The 22700-nt window shown below is 24.0% G+C and overlaps 2 protein-coding genes across 3 annotated transcripts; one reads left to right on the top strand and one right to left on the bottom strand.

Moving 5' to 3' along the window:
• The first annotated feature begins 277 nt into the window (after positions 1-277).
• On the top strand, positions 278-9008 carry LOC132926403 (denticleless protein homolog B). Its single transcript, XM_060990751.1, has 9 exons — positions 278-593; positions 2069-2287; positions 3900-4085; positions 4454-4561; positions 4712-4823; positions 4919-5130; positions 5511-5734; positions 6430-6607; positions 7269-9008. The coding sequence occupies exons 1-9, from the start codon at positions 539-541 to the stop codon at positions 7745-7747; spliced, it is 1773 nt and encodes a 590-aa protein (XP_060846734.1). The 5' UTR covers positions 278-538; the 3' UTR covers positions 7748-9008.
• Positions 9009-11986: 2978 nt separating this feature from the next.
• On the bottom strand, positions 11987-22146 carry LOC132926900 (tRNA (cytosine(34)-C(5))-methyltransferase). 2 transcript variants are annotated; one of them, XM_060991319.1, is made up of 16 exons: positions 22128-22146; positions 17530-17616; positions 17089-17294; positions 16804-16981; positions 16640-16724; positions 16408-16548; positions 16012-16135; positions 15812-15942; positions 15166-15358; positions 14853-15080; positions 14477-14609; positions 14023-14100; positions 13764-13905; positions 13538-13687; positions 12348-12413; positions 11987-12183 (listed from the first exon to the last, which is right to left on the bottom strand). In XM_060991319.1, exons 1-16 carry the CDS (start codon positions 22128-22130, stop codon positions 12125-12127), a joined length of 2004 nt encoding a protein of 667 aa, XP_060847302.1. In that variant the 5' UTR covers positions 22131-22146; the 3' UTR covers positions 11987-12124. The 2 variants fall into 2 exon arrangements, with proteins under 2 accessions (XP_060847302.1, XP_060847301.1); XM_060991318.1 differs by lacking the exon at positions 22128-22146 and adding an exon at positions 17754-17952.
• Between the last annotated feature and the right edge of the window lie 554 nt (positions 22147-22700).

The following is a 22700-nucleotide window of genomic DNA, read 5'->3' as shown; positions in this document are numbered from 1 at the left end:
ATTAGTGTATTATCGTAAAATTATCATACCTGTTGTCAAAGCGGGCTACATCCATAGACCTTATAAGGTAAGTATAAGGTCTATGGCTACATCACTGCGATATGTTTCCATGTACATCGCAATGCAGCTGCTGCTTACTCCATGAGCTGCCGTTATAGAAATTTCTTATCTGTTAGTATTAGATCTATGGAGGTTAAGTCTCTGAAAACAGCGGGAATTCTACTGATAAAAGTACAAAATACATTTGGGCCATTTGGGGAATCTTATCTGTCCTGAAAACAGCGAAAACGCCGTAAACACTGAAAACATTGTTTATTGTCCATTTGTCCATGCAAGATTGTTTACTGCGACATCTACAATCAAGTAGTATTAGTTGCTCCTAATTAGAGTATAATTATATGATAGTTTCGACAACTACTGTTTCAGTATTTGATACTAGTGTATGTTTAATAATATTACTACCATAGTATCGAATAATCGTATTTCATGTTGATCGGGTTTTCTAATTTTAATTAGTCCAAGATTCATTCCCGGAATTATGTATACGAATAGTGTACTAAGTTATTTAACAAAAAGACAACTTGGCTATAGCGGTAAGTTTAATTATTCTGTTTTGTAATTCATGTGGTTGCATAGTTGATTTCTTCAATTTTTAAATAAAAATACTGTTCAACCTTTAATAGGAAATGTTTGAGGATTATTTTTCTTGTTTTAAGCTTTATTAATTTATATGTAATAATTTTTAACTAGTATAAACAACATTTAAAAATAACACTTATACTCTCGTTGGAGTATATAGGTAAAATTGATTAAAATCAGTGCTCGAATTGGAAAAAAAATTGAGGACGGACGCTAGTTTTATTTCAGAAAACACCATTCTATAGCAGATAAATTGTAATGTGGACTTCGTCCCCCACACCCCCTGCACATATAGTAAGGTACTATAAAGCTAGTATTTTTCCTCGCTTAATTATATTAAGGAGGACACTGAAATCTATGGAAAAATGAAAGCGGACTCCGTCCGCCTGCCTTCCCCTCCAATTCAAGCACTGATTACAATTCTACAAACATATTAATTAAAAGTAATAATTAAATTGTGAGATATAGAAATAGGACTATATTAGTTAAGTGGGCTATGTAACTAACTATCATTTAAATATTTAATATCATTAAAAAAAAAAAATAAATAATTTTGGAATGCTGGTATTGCTGAAAATGTCGATTTATTTATAAATTTATTATATTTTGTTAAACACAAATGCTAGCTTGTAATTTTTCATGTTTTTTGTATTACTGTGAAATTTATAATAGTTTCTTTCTTTTAAGCATCATATGTGTTTAATTTATAAGTTGTTAATTCAGATTAAAAAATGATTACCTCAAATAAGTTGACATTTGTTGGATTGATCGTGTACAAAACAGTTTTATGTGTTTCGCCGGTTATTGCCTCAACATTCCTCATCCACCACACATGATTATGGGCCAGTTAGTCAAGTTCTGAGATCTGTTCCCCTTTCTGTTAGGCGTGATAATTTTGATATCACTTTTATTCAGCGTCTGATCGAAGGTCAAGTTGATGCCCCAAGGCTTCTTGGAGAATTTAGTTTTCGTATTCCTAGTAACACTAGGCTTCAGTGTAATTTTTATATATCCACCAATAAATCTAACATCTCCAGGAATGCCCCACTTTTATGGATGATGTATAATACAAATAATCATTTAGACTATTAAACCATATGAAGTACGAAGGCTCACATCTTGTTTCACATAATTTACACCATGTTGTTTTATATTTTATTTACTTACTATTTCTTTTTCTTCTCTCTAATATTAAAGTAAGTATAAGTTATGCATCTTATATACTGTATATGTTTTTTACTGTTATTTATGTACTTCTTGTCTGTTAATTTTGTAAAAGCCATCTGGCGTTGATTATAATAAATAATAATAATCCAAATGATAGAACCCAATTGTAAATTTAATAATTTTTTTCACCTTTGGATATTAATATATTTTTGTTCTAATATAAGTATTGTTACTTTTTTTATTATTATTCATTTGTTTTAAGGATTTAAAAATGAATTGAGTCGCAAGTTTATTGATAAAATTGGTTATGTATATGAACCAATAAATACGAACTATAGAACTATCGGGAATACTTTTGCTTGCAAGTTCAGTAGGAATAAAAACAACTTACATATGGTTGGTTGTTCAACTGAATACGGAGAAATGATTGTTCTAAATTCTAATTGTCATTACAATGACCAATATATGCAGTATAGAAGAAGTAAGTACAAAAATCTACTTACCTAGGTATTACATTTTTGAAGATTTTAATTGAATTGAAGTCTATATTTAAAATTATTTTTATTTATAATTTAGATGTGAATTTGTGGAATAAATGCAGTTTAGTAACCATGCTCATTTTTAAATTTTCTTTTCAAACTTTAGTATTGGACCTGAAACATAGGCTCGTAAAAGGTTAGGCCAAAATATTTCAAAATTTTCCTCCTGTCTTGTTAAAAAAAATAGTAACAATTCAAATTTGTATATATTTTTATGTTATAGGAGAACTTAGATATATATATACAATTAATACTTTGGGCTTTGTTTTTTGTATTAATATTTAATATATGTTTTAGATATTAATGTTTTTTTTAATATTATAATCATACTGCCATAATATATTCAAGCTTGCTTTGAATTCTAAAAAAATATATCAATATGTAATTATAAAATGCCTCAGCCTATTTTTGGTGGCGATACCATGTCTCCACAATGAAGATATAGCCTGTTCACATAGCCTACCACTGCTGTTCTTAATACTTGTTTATATGAATATGCGTATATTTGATGAAAACATTATGCAAATCCTCTAATTATTTAACATAACATAATATATTATCAAAATGAATATAGACAAATAAATTAAATAGAAATTAAAATAACTAAAAGTAATTTTCTTTTGTTGATTTTAGCAAAATATTTTAAAAACCTATTCTTATTTATTATTATTTACTAATAATTACACCAGGTAAAAGAAGCTAATATTATACATACCATAATATGTACTATTATTATAATCAGTAATAAAAGTAGATATTTATCATTTTCTTCTATACATTTTGACAAAATAACCACAAAAACTTTAAATTTTTTTTAAATACAATTTTTTGTGTAATTTATTATTAAATAATATGTACCCTATCTGTATTTATTTCTGATTTTCTGAATCTGTCGGTTTTAGGTTAGGCCTTGGCCTAACTGGTTTGACTCGTAGTTTCATCTATGTCTGAAAGTATTTGAAAATTTTCACTAATTTTTATTTTGGAAGCCAATTAAAAAATAACAAATAGGTTTTTAGAGCCATCTCAGTTTTTTAGGTAAATGTATATTCATAATATTCTGAACTTGATTTTTGCTAAACGATTTTGAATTAATTAAATATAAATTATTAATAGTTTTATAACTATGTAATACTATATTTTCTCATATCTTAATTTGTTATCAAAATATGTCAAAAACTTAAAAAACTAGTTACTGATCTGTTAACTATCCTTTTTTTCTGTAATATTCAATATAAAAACATACTCATTAAAAATTGCTGAAAAATTTGAATGAAATTATCTATTACTACAAAATTGTTTTTTTTTCTTTTGTATAACATTCAATATAAATTAAAACAAACACTTTCAAATTCAGCACATTAAAACATGTAATTTAAAAAAAAAAATTGGAAAACTAGCATAGGTAGTAAATTGCATTTTATAGCCATTTAAATTATATTAATTTTACTCGGTATTATTAGTAAAATATTTTACTGAATAATATGTTTATAATATAAATCTAAACATAAAAATGTCTTTTATTATTATATTTATTGTATTTTTCAAAAATAGATGTTGTACATGACAATGCTATTTTTAACTTTGCCTGGGCTGAGCCACAAATGAATTTAATAACGGCTTGTGGAGATCAATCAACTAAATATTTTAATGTACTCCCATCAGGGACTCTAGATGGAGAAAGAGAATTTATTTACGGTTCATCTGTTAAATGTGTAATGTTTTGTCCTGGATCTTCAAGTATGTATCATGAAAAAAACTATCTTTCATATATTTAAATCAATGATAAATAATTGTATACTAAAATAGTTAAGATGATACCAGTTCAATATGTTTATAAACATAGTATAATAATAAATGTTACTTTAATCTTATGATTTGTCTATAAAAATTGGTTTATGCTTCTTTAAAATTTTAAAAATATTTTTTCTCTTATAGTACCTCTTATAGTATCTTCACTCACTTTTAACTTTTAGGAAGGTTATGGATGTATCTTTTTGAGGATTTATTATTAACCAAAATATTTACTCAACACAAGTTAAAAACTACATAATGAATAAAAATTTATAATAAAATTGTAAATTTGAATTAATTATTGTTATCTATAGATGTATTTTGTGGTGGATGCCAAGATAGTTCAATAAAACTCTGGGATGCGCGTGTAAATAATGGTCAAACAGTTTTGGAATTTGAACATACTATACCTAATACACATGGTAAATATAGTTATTCGTTATACTATTTTTTGGTATTAATATCAATGTCAATTCAATGTTTTTTTTTAATTATGCTACTTATTAACATTGTTTGAAAAAAAAATATCAAAATTATTTAATAATTTATTTTTTCTACTATCTATATCTTAGGTATTTATGGATCAATGTCAAAAAAAAAAAAAAAACCAAGAAAAATGTATGGAGTATCTTCTGTGATATTTAAAACTGATCAAACCATTATGTCTTGTTCTTCTATGGATTAGTTAGTGTTTATTTATTATATTTCAATGAAATAACAAGTATAAATATAAAGTTAATACATAATTTATTTAACAAAATATATTTTTTTTTTTTCAGTACTATAAAATTATGGGACTTGCGTAAAAGTTACCGCCAAGTCAATGGTAATATAGAACCATTACCACTTAAAAAGTTTTTTAATGGAAATAAAATTTCTCCGCGATTTAATGCTTATACAGATATAATAATAAATCCCCAATCTACTTTGATGTATGCTAGTTGTATAGACAATCGTATTTATTGTTATTCATTGGAGTCTACAGAAACAAGTATTTATATAAATCATTTTATGTAATATTTTTAATACCTATAGATTATTATTAATAATAATAATAAAATATGGATTAAATAGTGTTTTATCTGTCTAATATCCATACAAAATTCAGTTTGCTTGAACAGTTGAGTTTAATGTTATAAAACTTTATCATTATAAACTAAAAAATATGTTATGCTTTTATTGAAGATATTTTTAATATAATTTTTTACTTATTTCAATTATATTATTATTATTATTATTTATGTATTTTATGTTAACTTAATTATGTTTAGCTTAGTATGTTTATGTTTTGTTAATCTTTGTTGCTTTTCATTATTTTATTAATATTGTTTAATTATTGTATATTGTATATTTGTATTATCATATTTTCAGAGCCAATATGCATGTATAGTGGTCATTTACATGAAACTGTATACTCTAAAATTAGTATTAGTCATGACGGCCGTTATCTGTTTAGTGGTTGTATGAACAATATGGGTCTTATATGGTCGACAGATTTTCCACATGAAGAAAAACCAATGTTTAAAATAAATAGTAGATCTCCTAAAAAAGAATTGAGTGCTTCAGATTGGAGTGCAGATCCAGAAAGTACTAAAGTAAGCTCTTTTATTTAATTTTATATATAATATTATGCATTAGTACTTGGAAATGTATTGTTTAGTTTCAAACAATTAAATGTATTTATTTGTGATTTTTATTTTTGTTATGGAGTCAAACAAATGTTTACAATAATAAATAAATTATAAAAGATAAACAAGTATCTATTTTATTGTTTATATGATGATATTTGTTTGCATATCTATAGTAGTTATAAATTACTTATAAATACTGAATAAGCATGATTAACAATATCAAACAAAATGTATTTAGCATACAATTTTACCAAATAACATATATTTACTATGAGTTTGCTAATAAATATAAAAAAAGAACTTTTTTAAAACTAAATAATTTATGCTATTATTAAATACATATCAAACATTTATTAAATTCTTAGAACATTGATTAATATGAGCAAAAAAGATTCTTATAATATTTAAAGTTCTAATATATTTATACTACCTATTGATAAAATCTGTAAAAATGTGCATCAAACATTTGGTAGTCAAATTGTTAATTTTTAAAATAGTTTTAAAGTAATATGTTATTTCAGCTATAATATTAATTAATTGATCTAAAGTACATTTTTATACTGGTTTTATCAAATTTTATGATAGTTTCTAATTTAAATACAATATTGATCTATTTCACTAATATTTATCTAAATATTATTATGTATTTATTTTTCAAGCTTGTTACAAGTTGTGACTCAATGCCTGAACTGTGGTCAGTACTTACGCTTCAACAAAGAAGATTTGCAGATTCTTCAGTTGACCGAACTTCATCTTATAAACCTTTTTCAACAAAAATTTCTACTGTTCCAATCAAATTCGATACTGAACTCAGAGAAAAATTTAAAAAAGAAACCGGTTTGTAGATTTTTAAAATAAAAATAAATTCCTATCCTAAATTTATTACCAAAATTAATTAAATAAGTAGACCATTGTTTTGTTTATTGTAACTATTGTTTAATCTTCTGGATTTTTAGTCTATAAGAACCTTCCAATTTAACTCAATTCAACATCCTCTTTGTACTGTTATTTTTTCTTTCTAATTTATGTTTCTACCAATTGCTTTACCTTTTTATTACATATTTTTGTCTCATTTTTGGGTCTTATCAAAAGCTTTTATCCACATGGTCTCTATCACTGTTATTATTTATACTTTTGTATTTTTCATTCCTCTTGATTTTCTCCACATTATCCACCAGTTTCATTCTTCATCTTTGGTTAGTACAAACATTTTTTGTAATATTTCCTTTAGTTTTAAAAATTGTGTTTTTAGCTATGTTTTCGCTGTATATAGGACTACTGAACACTTCCAAGATCTAAGTGATATATTATTGGTTTTTTTGATTATCTCAACAATGATAATGATCCTTGGTTATAGTCACTTAGTACTTGCCTATATTATTTCTGCTACTTCCCTGGTTTCTTTATTTAGTCCTATTTTAATTGTTTTGAGGTTTTTGAATTATTCGACTCCATTTATTGATTTATTATTAATATTTAAATTTGTTCTAAATATTAGAAGAAACGATGAACAATTGGGATATCCAAAATCAAAACTTAGTTCCAACTGCAGAAAATTTAAATGTGACTCCTAAAAAACCATGGAATGTATTATTTAATACAAAGACAACATCTCCATCATCCATATCATCTCAGAATGAAATAACATCCACACATTCTACCCTTGAGGATTCTAATAAGATTCCTGAAGCGGTTACACCAACTTCAAGTAAAAATCCTGAAGCGGTTACACCAACTTCAAGTAAAAATCTTGAAGCGGTTACACCAACTTCAAGTAAAAATCCTGAAGCGGTTATACCAACTTCAAGTAAAAATCCTGAAGCGGTTATACCAACTTCAAGTAAAAATCCTGAAGCGGTTACACCAACTTCAAGTAGAAAACGAAAAATAAGTGTTGTATCCCCGAGAAGCACAATTGACCAATACTTGGTCTCTAATAGCAAACGTGAAAAATTGGATACTGTTAATGAAATATAGTTGTTAATTTAAATAATAAAATAAATCTAATGATTATATTATATGGACTGACTATTTTTATGTACGTAGGAAATTTGTGTTACTTTTAAAAATAATATTTTTTTTTATGGCATTAATTTTTGATTTCCGTGTATATGTATATATTTTTAAAAATAAATTTATTAAAAATGTTTTTCTTAAATTGCTACATTCCTTAGTTTATACTTTATTTAAAATTATTAACCTAATAAATATCAGATATAATAAGTTGAATTTTTATTGTTTTAAAAAACTTTTCTTAGTCCAATAAATTGTAATATTTCATACTTTCTATCATAGGTATAATAATAATAACAATAGTAGAGAAATTCTGTAATACGTTTTTAAATTAATAAAAAGTTAATTATATTGAATGTTAGTCCAAAAAACTAGGATTAATAAATTGTTTAAGTTCATAAAGTTATAGAAAAGACATATTTAATGAATTAAAATGTGTATAAATTTCAATAAATAAATATTCAATGACTGCACTTAATATTAAAATGTAATATGTAATATGATAAATAAATAGATTAAATTTGATTATGAAAAAAAACATTTGTAAAAAAATGTATTATCCATGGTTAATTTTGTTTAACTTTATTTCTATTTATTATATGTTTTTAATTGTTATTATATTATGTTGACTTGTATAGGTATTAGATTATTACAAATTTATTTGTTAAATGAAATTTTTAAGTTTTTAATTATACAAGGTAGATCTTTTATCATGAAAAAACTATTAACATTTTTTTAACAAAAAATTATATCTTTTTTAGTAAATATTTCTTTAAAGGACTATATACATTATTAATTCCATATTCTGAAGCAAAATATATACATAAATATCGAAATTTGGAGAAGTAGTTATTAAGTTATTACACTTTGTTATGATGAGTGGAATAGTTGACCAACATTTTGCAGGATATCTGCTTCCATGGGGAGTACTACTCAACACAACTTAATATGACTTTCCAATTTTGATTTAAAAATATATAAAATTAAAAATGTATGTGGTCCTTCAAAGAAATATTTTGAAAAATGTTAATAGTTCTTTAAATAAAGAGTATTTTGTAATAGAAAAATCACTCTATATGATATTATATATCCATCTTAATCATAGTTTTTTTTCTTGTACTGATTATAACTCGTATGCATGTTATATTATATTGTAATTTATTAAGATTGAAAATATATGTACTAATTTAAATATTCGATAAAAAATATAATTTTATTTACCAAATTCTTGAAAAAAATATGGTTACTGTACACAAAATACTTTTCGTGAACTGCTACCTAATAAGTATTAAAATGTATTGCAAAATTATATTGTTTTTATAGAAAGTGTATTTGTTAGCAGAAAATCTAATACTCATGAACTTATGCAATTTTAACTTTGTTTCTTATTGTTGATTGTCTTGGAATGAAATTTTGATTTATACACAGAATACATTTATTTTATGTTTCATATTCATAGACCTTATACTCAGTATTATGTCTTATGTCCATATTTCATATTTTCATCAAGAGGACGCCATATCCGCATATTTTGTCTTACTAACGTACATCATAACAAATTTTTGCTCAGCAGAATACATTTTGTGATGTTAGTTTTAATGTAAGAGTAAATTTACCTATTATCAAATTAAAAGAAACTTAGTAACCATTATAATTGTGAGTTAAACAACTATTTTAACTTTTAAATAAAAATGTATGCTACAAACTAGTGAAAATGCATTACTCAGTTTATATAGTATTATATAGTGTATATAATACAAAACTTTTTTATGTAAAACTTCTTCAAAGTTTACCTACATTGGAGACACACAGTCACAAGTTAATTATGGTCAATATTTATTTTAAAGATGATTTTATGAGATTATTAACATATGACAAGATTATTATCTATCATAATTAATCATATATTAAATTTATTATTTATAAGAAATTGAAGAAATTGAATTTCTTAGTTATACTATTATAGTACATACATCACAATTACATCATGTTATAGAAGAAGATTTCCTTCTATATCGTTATCACATAACTCACTGGGTGTCTGGACAATTGTTTTGATACGTGATGAGAATCTTAAGCCACTAAATTGGAAGATAGGATGGTTATTGTTGGTCCACCACAGAGAGGACGGAGTGATTCATACGACGTTGGTGTAAACTATGACTGACGAGTACAACTGGGCGGTACGAAATTTGTGTCCATTTCCATTTAATGATAACATTGGGTTAATGTATTAAAAAAAAAATGTATATAACATAAATATTAAATATAATATTTTTTTTTTACACTTGTATAGCGAGGAGTTAAATATAATTTATATTTTATATTCATATATTTTGTTTTTTTTTGGATACTTGATTTATTGTATATTTGAGAATAAAGAAAATAGCACTCTCATGTATTATAATGACTAATGAGTAATGAGTCAAGTTCAAATGTACCTATGTTTATACGATTTGTTAAAATTAATTTTCCTTTTATATTTATATTTACACTTATATTATGAATATTTTCTTGTGTGAATTATATATTGTTTAAATATTAAAATATTTCAAGGCGGGCGGTGTTGACGCATGGTATTATATTATTTTATTTTATTATTATTAATTTGTATTTATAATTTGTGTTGGTTTCGTTCAGTCTTGATAAAGACGCAATGCGTGCCGATAACACATAACACACAAACTCACTCTTAACAGTTTATTTAAATTTTTAAATAGTTGCCTTAATACTTAAGTCCGTCAAGGAACATTATGTGCTTGTGCTGTTTTCATTTTACTAACACATAAAATGGAAAATTTGACTTTCAGAAGAATTCACAATTATAGAATGTTCTTAATTTAATTCAAAATTAAAAGATAAAAAAAATAACATTCATACATTTAATAATTTAAAAATAAAACAATTCACTTTAATATTAAAAAAAAAACACAATAACACAATTAGATTAAACTCAATGTACAATTGCTATATTGTGTGTTGGCAGCATAGAAACAATACATGTGAATATAAAGTAATATATGTATATATAAAATTTATCAAGTTTGCATTTTGGCCTAACTATAATTTTTGTGCCAGTCAAATTATTTATTTTTTATTTTTTTTAATTGGTCTTATTGACCAGACAACGGCAACTGTGATCATAAATTGTAGTAGATTTATCAGGCAGCATTTTTATTTAATATAGAAATAGGTACAAAATAAATACAAATAATTGAAATACAAACTTAGTGTTATTAGGTACGCCGTACACAATATTTATAACTAGAGCGCGGATTTTTATGCACTTAAAAGTGTCGAAATATGCCATATAATATGCAGTCAAAATTATGAAAATATGTAAAAGATAAGTAAGAATTTTTTTTTATTTAAAATTTACAATAAAACTTATAATTAATTACTTAAATACTTAATAAAAAAAAATTTAGGGAATTTTCTAACTTAATTTATTTTTAAAATTGTATTTATTATTAAGATGAATAATCATATGCACTTCAAGTTTTTCTTCTGTGAAGCTGTGTCGTTTATCGATTAACATATTTTTAAAGACTGAGAACGAACGTTTGATGTCAACCGAAGTTATTGGGGCATATTTGAAGTTTATGTCGTAATCGATTATTTATCTTATAACTAAATATATATATATATATATTATTATGAAATTTATTTTTAATTTTTCTACTTGACAAAATATTATTTTATACATTTTTTTAAATTTTTGCTTCAATATGCAATAAATTTTGAATTTTGGCTATGCAAAAATATGCAAAAAAAATTTCACCATAAGCTTCAAATTATGATGATTTGTGGAGATAACTGACAAAAATCCAAAAATATTAAAAGGAAAAAAATATGCAATTGCATAGAAATCCGCGCTCTATTCATAACATAATATAAGGTTATCATACGTAAACCTGAAGATTTAATTTATCGAACGTAGCAAGAAGACATTTTTTTGTAATAATTCTATTGTACAATATATCTATATATTGGCCAGCTGAACATTTTTTTGGGCTGCCTAGTTGTTAGCATATCTTTCAAAAAGTTTAAATGACCCTCCTGGTATAAGTCTCTTAATTCTTATACAATACAACCAAATTGTTATATTATTATTTATTACAATATATTTATGTGACAAGACTATTTTGATAACATAAATAAATGTTTTTTGGTTTATAAAGAAATAAAATTAACCAATTCGAATTATTTTTGTAAAAGTTTTATTAAAATAATAGTTATTGCTTGAAATGTTTAAATTATAATTTGTTATCATGCCAAAAAATATTTGATTAACACAATATTGTCAATATCTGTAAATTCATAATATTATTATTTTTTTGCTTATTCTAATTCTTCACTTTCTATTAATTTTTCTTTAGTTGGAACTTCTGGAGTTTCATCTGAAATATTAAATAAATAAATTCAATTTAATAATGATAATATTGCAATTATGTTTTGTACTTATTGTTGGAATCAAATTATCTATTATAATTGTTTTTAGAATCATATAATCTGTAATTACTTATTTAAATTTAAATTAAATGCATAAAAAAAATAATTTTACCTATACCAATTCTACTTTTGTCTCCTGGTCCATCCTCATTATTTTCTTTCTTAAATTTATTCACATCTAAAATATTACAAAAAGTTAATGTATAAAAAGAAAATAGTGAGTACAAATTTTAAATTATGATTTTTATACATTCATGCTAAGACATCACTTTTTACATAACACACTATTTAAAAATATTAATATATTACATAACTAGCATACTAGATTGTTGTAAATGTTTTTTTTTATATATATTCAACAAAATAATTAAATTAAACTAAAAATCAATGTTTACAAACATAAATCATTATTTTTACTATCAATTAATTATAATTTATGCCCATCAACTGTAAATTTTGTTGTCAGTCTGTGTAAATACTGTATATTATATAATACATATTTTAAAAATTGTTTACAGAACAAATTTTATTTAAATCAACTATTTGATTTTCTTTCATACATTTTTTTTTCGTGTGGAATCATGTTGTATTTGTGGCAGGTAAACAAGAACAACTCTTATACATTTATTGGTGCACAATCTTATAACATTTAATTTAGGTAAAAGATAAAAAAAATGTGTACTTTTGTCTTTTGCTATATCACTAAATAGTAAAATATCAGGTATACTAATTTTAATCAGTGTTAAAGACTCTGAATACAAATTAACAATTTTATAATAATAATAAATACACTACGGAAAAATATTTATAATATTTAAAATTCCATACATAAAAAAATAAATATAGAAAAAAATTTTCAGCAATAGCTTTTAAAAGTCATTGTAAAGACTGAAGAAATTTTATTTTAAATAGTTAAATTATAAGAGGTTGTAATATGTCAGAAACATTTCATATTTTATTATAATCTTGATAATTTAAACATAATATCTTTCAACAAGTTAAATATAACTATTTTTTTCATTTTAATTAATAAAAATATATTGCTAGTATAGTAGTATACAATTGGTAATGTTACACTTTTATATGGATACTATATTTTAACTAATTCTCAATGTTATCAACTGTAAATTATAGCCATAGCAATTATATTTTAATACCTCACATTATACAAAGAAAATTTATTATACTCAATTTTTTATTAATAAAAATCCATTCTGTAACTAGTTTTTGTTACGATAATGGTAATTAACATTCATGCAAATGAGTAAATTAATCACTAATTAAATTTTATGACATTCTTACCAAATTCTGAGACATCAACACCAAGTAATCTCAAATAATGTAATCTACATTCACCATTTACGTAAGCTTTGAGAGTTGAAAACCCTTTCCAACCAACCAGCTCAACTGGACAATCTTTGTCTACCATGTTCAAAATACAACTACCAACACCTATTAAAAATAATTATATCATCAAATAAAGTTATATTACTAATAATTGAGTAATTTATTGCAAAGAATTAATTACCAAAATTTTCTAGTATGTTTTTTGTGGCCGGGTCTAAAGATGTAACTTCAATTGTTGGATTTTTCAGTATAGTTATCAAATCAGTACATGTTAATTGTAATCGTCTTTTTTGTCCTATATAGGAAGATATTCCAGCTAAGCCCTTAAAAAATTATAAAATTTTAATAATAAAATAATCTATGTATACATTGAAAATATATTAAATAGGTATAAAATAATTAAGTTAAGTAAAAAGAAAATAACAAATTTGATTAATTACCTCTTGAGCAAGCCTAAAGTTACATTGCATCGATTTATTATCACAACGGACAAACGTTTTTACACCAGTATTAATAATCTATAAAATAAAAATATAAATGTACATATAACAGTAAATTGTAATTTATATTATAAAATATTTAAACATAATATCGCAATACTACAAAATGTTAACACGGAAATTTTTCATAGTTAAATATTAGAATATGAAATATTTTTATTTTATTTAACTAAAATAAATATTGATCTAAAACCAAACTTTAATGAACAATACTAAAAAAAAAAAAACCACAATAAATAAACTTATCAAAATTCTTCTGAAATCTGGCTACTCTAATCAACTGCTATAAATATGTATAAGTACAGATAAATTCATTGCTTTATTATATCAGCTACTTTGTTAACCGTGTAACATAAATTTAAATAATGAAATAAATAATAATTATATTGCTTACCTTTACACGGTCTTGATTATTCTTTACAATATCTTTTACAGAAGTTGATGTAAAATAAATATTTTTTTTTTTACCCACAGAACATCTTGTAAGTAAACATTGAATAGGGAAATCATTGAGTTCATAAAAATCTCTGTTAAAATAAAATAATATATATATTAATAACACACACATAATTAATATAAACATGATAAAATTCCATTACTGTATTACCGCTTAAAATAATATTTAACATAGTATACTAGTAACAGTTATCCTCCCATAACCTACTTAAGTTTAATCAGATTTATTTTGTCTAATTAATAAATTATTTATTACGTAAACAATTTTCTGTCCAATATTTATAAATTTGATAAATGAAAATACAATTAGGTACCTAATTTCTGGCCAAACAGGATCATCAATACTTAAAAATATAAATGGATCTTCTTTATAACCTTGGAATTTCCTTTTCTTTGGTTTTCTCTTATAATTGTTGACTTTTACTTCATTCTCAAGTTCATCAGTTTGCTTTAAACTTGTTTCCCACGGCAATGGCTTAATTTTTTCCATAATAGCTACAAAAAATCCTCCAGTATCTTGATGATGAGGTAATATACGAATACTATAATTAAATTACAAGTATAAAATAAATGAAAATTTTAAATTTAAATATTTTAAAGAACAGAATACAATTTTATTTGTTTTACCATCTATCCAAATTGAATAAATCTTCTTTAAGAGGAAACATTTGAGGCCTAATTTGAGTATTCCATTTTTCTGGAACTTCTTCAAAAGTTTTATATACATCCAAATCCTTCGATACAACTATCCACTGAGAAAGACCATTAACAGTTTTTAATCCTGGGAGTTTATCACTTGCATTTATTATAACAACACTACCTATTTTACACAAAAAGGTTCAAAATTTAGTTTTATGAAATTATTATACAATACTCAGTTATTTATTATTATATATTATTGATTATTGCCTATTGATAAATAATTAACAGTTTAATTATCAATAACTTTATATCAAATAAATAAAAACTTATTCTAACCACAGCCAATAATTTGATAATAAATGTGCTGACACAGTACATTGGTATAACACTGGTGTGAATTTGAATATTGTCACATTAAGTACAGAAAAAAAAAATGATATTTCAAATTGAAATTATCATGATTTTAAAACATTAAAAATAACTCTTAGTTATCAGCAGTTTTTTTTATGTTTAGAGAAAGTAATGATCAATTTAAAATTAATTATAATTAGTTTAAATGTAATACAACAAAAACATGACAATATTATGTACAATTAAATCTACACAACATAATTAAAATACTCAGTGGTACCTTGAGCTTCTATCATCATACGCTGAACTACTGCTTCATTTTCAACAGGATTAAATGAGCAAGTGGAATAAACTAGACGTCCTCCAACATTTAACAATTCTAATCCACGCTTTAATATACGAAACTGTATTCTAAAAAAAATGTAAAGTACATTGATCAAATAATTTTTATTTTTGAGTTATAAACAAAATAAAACCAACCCATGTAAATTGTTTGCATTTCCGGGACTCCACTTAGTCCAAATATCTGCATTCTTTCTTAATGTACCATCACCGGAACATGGTGCATCACATAATATTTTATCAAATTTTAACATAGAATGTCCTAGAAAAATATATTACTATAGTATATTGATCATAAATATAGTATCATAATAAATTAATTTTAATTATTATAAACAATTATTAGATTTTTTTTTTTTTTGCTTAAATAATTTGCAGATTATGTTTAATAAATAATAAATAATAATAATCAAAAAAGATTTAAATTAAATTACTACCAAACTTTGAGTAAATAAAATGTCATAAATACTATTAAGATTTAATTTGTATTATTTTCAGTTCTTCTAACTGTTAAATAATAAAATATAAACATACCATTTTCATCCAAGTTCATGATAGGTAAAACTGTAGCATCGTGATTTGTAATAAGAACATTTGCACTATTTAATCTTTTAGCTTGATGAACTAACATATAACATCTTGCGTTATGAACATCATTGGCCATAACTAATCCATCTACATTAAAATAATGTTGGTTAATAAATAATCAAAATAATAACTAATGATGTATTAAGTTAAAACATTTATTTGTTTTAATATTATTTACCTGGAACTGAAGAATTAGAACCTGAATAAAGAGCTTCAATAAGTTGTGCAGTTTTAGAACCAGGAGCCGCACACATATCTAATACCTAAAATAAATTACAATCATTTTAATTCTAAAACATATAAAAATGCAAATGCAATATTTATAGATAAAATAATTATAACCTTATCACTTGGTTTTATATCCAATAGTAAAGGTGGAATCATACTGACTGTTTCTTGTCTAGAAATATTGCCATTTCCAGTTTCAGAAATTAAAAAATTATGTAAACGATAGTAAGCTTCTGAACCACGAATATCTTTTCGAGTAATTTTCAATTGCCATCCCAATCGTTGTGGGTACCTGTATACATTTTAATTGACATAATTTTATATTAACACTTTTTGATAGTAAAGAAAAATAAATGTTACACTGTATTTATATTATTGAGTAATTTAAATTAAACAAACCATGGTAAACAAAAAGGTTTGCTGTTTTGTTGTTCATCAGTCAGCTCTCCTTTGAGCAAATCTGTAAAAAAAACTCCTTCAACCAATTTTAACAGTATTTTTGCTTCTACGTCACAACTAGCAGTAATACGAAATGAAGTAGGCAAGTCAGTTTTTAATGTTTCTAAAAAAGTGTTCCATTCATCTTCTGGACAAACATTCTGCATCTATAGTTAGATAAATAACATACATTGTAATGTAAATATAAATACAATTTCCATTTATAAAATGTTTATCATTATGTTGATGTTTTTATAATTTTAATGCTATGTACTTAAACTTTACGATTAATATCTAAATTTGTATTGCACCTGTTTCATTTCATGATAAAAGATAAATAAATAAAAATTATATAAAAACATAATACCTATTACAAATTTTCTTAAAAATATTACATATTACCTTATAATACTGTACGAATTTTTCATTTTCTCGTATTGTTGTTTCATAAGAACAACGATTATCTTCATTATGATTTTTAGTATCTAACTGAAATCAAATACATTAACACAAAACTAAGTAAAATACGTGGTAACAGAAACATGATCATAATTTATTGAAAATATACACTTAATGAAATCTTTTTATCTTGATTACAAATAAATAAATAAAATTAAAAAAATTACTCCTTCTTTCATTTTTCTTCTCCTTTTCGCAAAACTCGCATTTGAACCACCATTTCTCCTATTACCCATTGTATTATAATGCCAGAAAATTTGAGTATAAGTCTTAAATTTATGAATACAAACAATAAGGAATAAAGTATAAACAAATAAAATAACACGTGTGAGCGTGGAATTCAAAAAAAAAAATTATCAAGTATCACAGAATACAGTTTCGACATTACTATCAAATATCAACGCTTTTTATTTTTGATAACAACATATTCACACATACACATCTCTACGCAACCGTTACACATCGTTCATTGAGAGAAGTGCAGTATTCTCAATCTCAATTTGTTGATGTTACTTATTACAAATACGTAGGTACATTAAAAATACTTAAACACATCTTATATATCTTATAGCATTTAGTTCTATTATTGTACATCAATATTCAATCCAATATGTCAAAACAAATTTTTTTCATATTATTTATTTATTAATTTATTATTGTTAACAATTATTTATATTTTAATATTTACTATAAAAATAAAAAATATCATGGAGGTAAATTTTAAAGTATGTCATTCTAAAAATTAGGTAACACTAGCAAATCAAATAATATTATAATTATTATACTTACCCACCTAGCTATCTGTACTGAAAATACTAAATAGTTATTTTTTAATCTATACAAAGAAAAATATTGAAGTGTCTCTGTAAGCAGAAATTAGGTGACATCGTGAAATTACTGGGGTCTGGGGGAGCTAAATATTATAGTATTATGTTCATTACGAATCGCGGACGAAAAGTCCGGATTCAGTTTTTATAGTCAAACAAAAAATTCTGAAAATACAAAATATTTAATATATTTATTTTAAAAATTTAAAAATTTTTGTAGTGTTTGTACACATATTATATTATTATATTATTTTCGTATATAATTAACAAAAATATAACGGAAATCCACTATAATTAGGTACCTATAGTAATGACAAATTTATATATTTTTATTATATTATATATATACTATTTTTTATTAGTTTTAGTTTAGTTGACGTGTTTATAAATAAAATATAAAATAAAATTCATTGTTTGTTGAAATACATTTAGTAACAGATAAATTTTAATATTGTTGTTCCTAAGATATCGTGTGATTTTATGTTAATATTTTTAAATACATGACACATGTATTACTGTACATATACACATGTATACGTACCTATTAAAATTAATTACAATTAATAATAAATTATATAATTATAAATAAAAATAAGAAAATAGAAAAAAATTATAATAATTTAATGTGTATAATATATAATGTCTGCAAACATTTTTAAATTTTTAAAATAAATATTAATTATACAGAATATTTTGTATTTTGGGACTTATTGTCCGACTATAAAAACTGAATCCGGACATTTTGTCCCGGACTTTTGACCGATTACTACCGTTCATTACACATATAGCTATATAGATATTACAGACTACTGTATTAGAACCACTCACAATTATTATTAATTAAATAAGACAATTTAGTATTTACAAAATTTGACATAACAAACAATTTAACCATAATAAAGTACAAAGACAATCGGGTGCATTATCTTAAACTTTTTAAAAGTATTCTAAACAGAAATGATTAAGCTAAATTAATTGAATTATGACCAATTTAATTTATGTTCAAACAAAAAAGGCTAAGTATATAACATAATAAGTATAATATATTTTTTCAATACCTATTACGTATACCAATTTTCATTAAAAAAAGTATCAACTATTCAATTAATTATATCTATAACAAATAATTATTGTATATTTAGGAGCTTTATAATTTTTAGAGCCAGGGAAGCTAAGACCTGTAATTTAAACTTCTGGGGGGATTTAACTGTGTCTTTATTAATTATTTGTCCGACTAGTCTTCTATTTATATGATCCGAATTTTACGAATATTTACAGACAGGTATAACTAAATACCTTAATACAGTCTAACTAGTTTAGGGTAATAAAAATAACTAATAAATCTATAATTTTGGTTAGGAAGATATGGGAACTAAGATATTTTCAAAAATGTATAACTAGCCTATAGGCTATTATAATATATTAGTTAACAAATACTTGTTATAAATACATATATTGGATATTAGCCATTCTATAAAAACCCTAAAATGTTAATAAATAAATTACTTTAATTTTATCATCATAGGAATAGCCCCTATGGTCTATATATCCAGATCTTTCAAACCTAAAATAATTTATTTCTATTATTATATAATATTACTAGCGGCTGGTGTGCCTTGATCTCAGGCCTTTATATAATTATATGTCAATAAGTTGCCCACCTAACCTATATAGACAATAGACAGGGGGTTTGGTTCCATAATTCGTTTTTGAACTTTATTTGCGATAAACGTTAATTTAGGTTATGTTCAACAAACGGTTATGGGATGTATCGTAAATTTTTGATTCAATTATAAAGTATTTTCATTAATAATTAATATTATTTTGTACTTAATTAATGAATAATGACTATAGACTACGCCAAAATTGTGAATTGTGATAGGTAACCCTATTAAGACGGTAGGTATACTTCAAACATCACGCAGAAGATAAAAATTATTATAAAATATTAGTTGCAAGTTTCAATTAAATAACATAATATTAGCAATTCTTACATATTATTATAAAATATTAGTTGCAAGTTTCAATTAAATAACATAATATTAGCAATTCTTACATATTATATAAAAACAGTCGTGATCTAAGTCCAAGTCCACTTTAGCTAACCTTTAATTTAAACTTTTATTTTGCATGCTTTTATTAAAACATGTTTTAGCATTTTTCGGACATTTTATTCGTTTTAATTCATATTTGTTTTGTACATTTACGAGTATAATATAGTATTTAATGTCACAAGTACAACCAAATGTGTAAAATTATTATGCAAGGAGAAATTAAAAATTATTTATGTATTTACCTAATTTAAAAATGCGTAAACTCAAAATCTATCATATTTTTTTTTGCAGCATCGTTTTTAATATTAAAACTTTTTTATGGGATAGTATAAATTTAGTCCGAGCAGTTACCTATAGGGCTTTAGGTATAATATATTATAATAATTTTCCCCAGCTTATTTTTTTTTAATTTGTGGAGAGCATTTTAGCAATGGTCTATTCTAGAATTATAAATATTAAATATAGGTAGGTATACAACTAACATTTATTGGGATGAAATTTAATTGAGTCCAGTTTAATTTTAGTCATTAGTGTTTGAATTGAGTTCGTTGAACCTTATTACGTCGTACCTACACGATACGCAACGATATATTTGTAAACGACTCGATGGTGCAGTAAATTCGTTCAAAATTACCACAGTTTCCACAGTCAGTGGCGGTTCTAGAGTTTAATTCTGGGGGGGGGGCATAAACATCACACAATTTTTTCAAAATTATTTTATAATATATTTATTCAAATTAGTGACATATATTAGTATATTACCCACATTAGTCATTAGTACAAAATATTATACAAAATAAATATATATATATAATAATTACATTTTATAAAACAAATTCTAATTTTCGATTTTTATTTTTAGCAAATCTATCTATAACTTTATCTATATCTAAATATATGTCTCGATGAATGTGCACGAGAGCGAGGTTAGGTTAAATTAGGTTATAATTATCTATTGCTTTTAACGTTTTTTCTAAACTGAAATCAAATTATGATTTTTTTTTTTTATGGTTAATGTTTTTATATTATTACTGCTGTTATTGATTTTTATATGACCATATAAAAAAATTTTATGTTTGATATAATTTGACTAAAACTTCCAAAAATATAAAAATACCTATTGGGAATTGGGATGCTATTTTAAAATTGTTCTTTAAGTGAGATTAAAAACATTTGCAGTTATTGGTGTTTTACATAAATTTATATCTATATAACTATATTATGCCTTATGTTAAAAATAAAAATATATTTAATTGATTATATTACCATATAAAATTATTGTATAACGCAGGTAAAATGGCCTACAGTAGTTTAAAAAACTTTAAAATACATAATAATATGCACTATATTTTTTTAGCTTTTGAAGTTAGAATTTTTATAAAATTTGTCAAAATTCCATACTAATAATAGAAACTTAATTCCGTCTCCGTTCGTTCAGTTCACAATCGTTTTTTATTGTATATAACATAGGTATATGGTTTATTGTAATCATTGAAAACATTAATTATAAAAACATTTTTTTTTTTTTTTTTTTTTTATAATTAATAATCTAAATTCTAAAGTTATAGTATAGTAAACACTTATTGAAATGAAATAAAGAGTTTAGAGTAAAGAAATTAATCAAATAATTTTTAATTTAATATGCTGAAATAATACGTACCATTACAATGCAAATTGCAAGCCGGAGCTACAAGCGTCAAGCATTAAAACGATATTACTCTGAATGTCTGAACACGACAGTCGTCAAACGGTCAAACATATCGAAGATAAGAAATCAACCAATTACCTATATTAACCTAACCAATTAGAAATATATATAGAAAATCCAAGAGTCCCTATCGGAAAACCATTTTCATATTACAATACTACCCGAAAATATAAGATAACGACGAACGAGAATTTATAATTAAATGATATCTGTATACTAATATAATATATTATTATAAACCGTAATAATAAAAGCGTATCATATTATACATATTATATTATTATTAAATTCGGCTGTATTTTTTTTGGATTTGGAGGGGGGGGTCCCCTGGGCCTCTCCCTACAGCCGCCACTGTCCATAGTTAAGTCGAAAATACATCGTGAACACAAAATGTATAATGAGTGATACTGTAACATCATGGAAGGTATGTTAAATAAAAAACATTTTTAATTAATATGGGTGCAGTGACGTATTTATGATTTTGTCAAGGGTGGATTGTCAAGGGGGAATATAGGTACGTTGGAA

The sequence above is a fragment of the Rhopalosiphum padi genome, chromosome 3 (genome assembly GCF_020882245.1).
Source record: "Rhopalosiphum padi isolate XX-2018 chromosome 3, ASM2088224v1, whole genome shotgun sequence".
Lineage (NCBI taxonomy): Eukaryota > Metazoa > Arthropoda > Insecta > Hemiptera > Aphididae > Rhopalosiphum > Rhopalosiphum padi.
This window is presented reverse-complemented; position numbering and strand designations above follow the sequence as displayed.

Excerpts from the sequence above, each read along its gene's own strand:
- LOC132926403 (XM_060990751.1), top strand. The coding sequence starts at position 539 with ATGTATACGAATAGTGTACTAAGTTATTTAACAAAAAGACAACTTGGC. Across the intron at positions 594-2,068 it reads AAGACAACTTGGCTATAGCG|GATTTAAAAATGAATTGAGT; the intron begins GTAAGTTTAATT and ends ATTTGTTTTAAG. Across the intron at positions 4,824-4,918 it reads TCTTGTTCTTCTATGGATTA|TACTATAAAATTATGGGACT; the intron begins GTTAGTGTTTAT and ends TTTTTTTTTCAG.
- LOC132926900 (XM_060991318.1), bottom strand. The coding sequence starts at position 17,822 with ATGGGTAATAGGAGAAATGGTGGTTCAAATGCGAGTTTTGCGAAAAGG. Across the intron at positions 17,295-17,529 it reads AATTCGTACAGTATTATAAG|ATGCAGAATGTTTGTCCAGA; the intron begins GTAATATGTAAT and ends ATCTAACTATAG. Across the intron at positions 15,081-15,165 it reads TTATTCAATTTGGATAGATG|TATTCGTATATTACCTCATC; the intron begins GTAAAACAAATA and ends ATTTAATTATAG.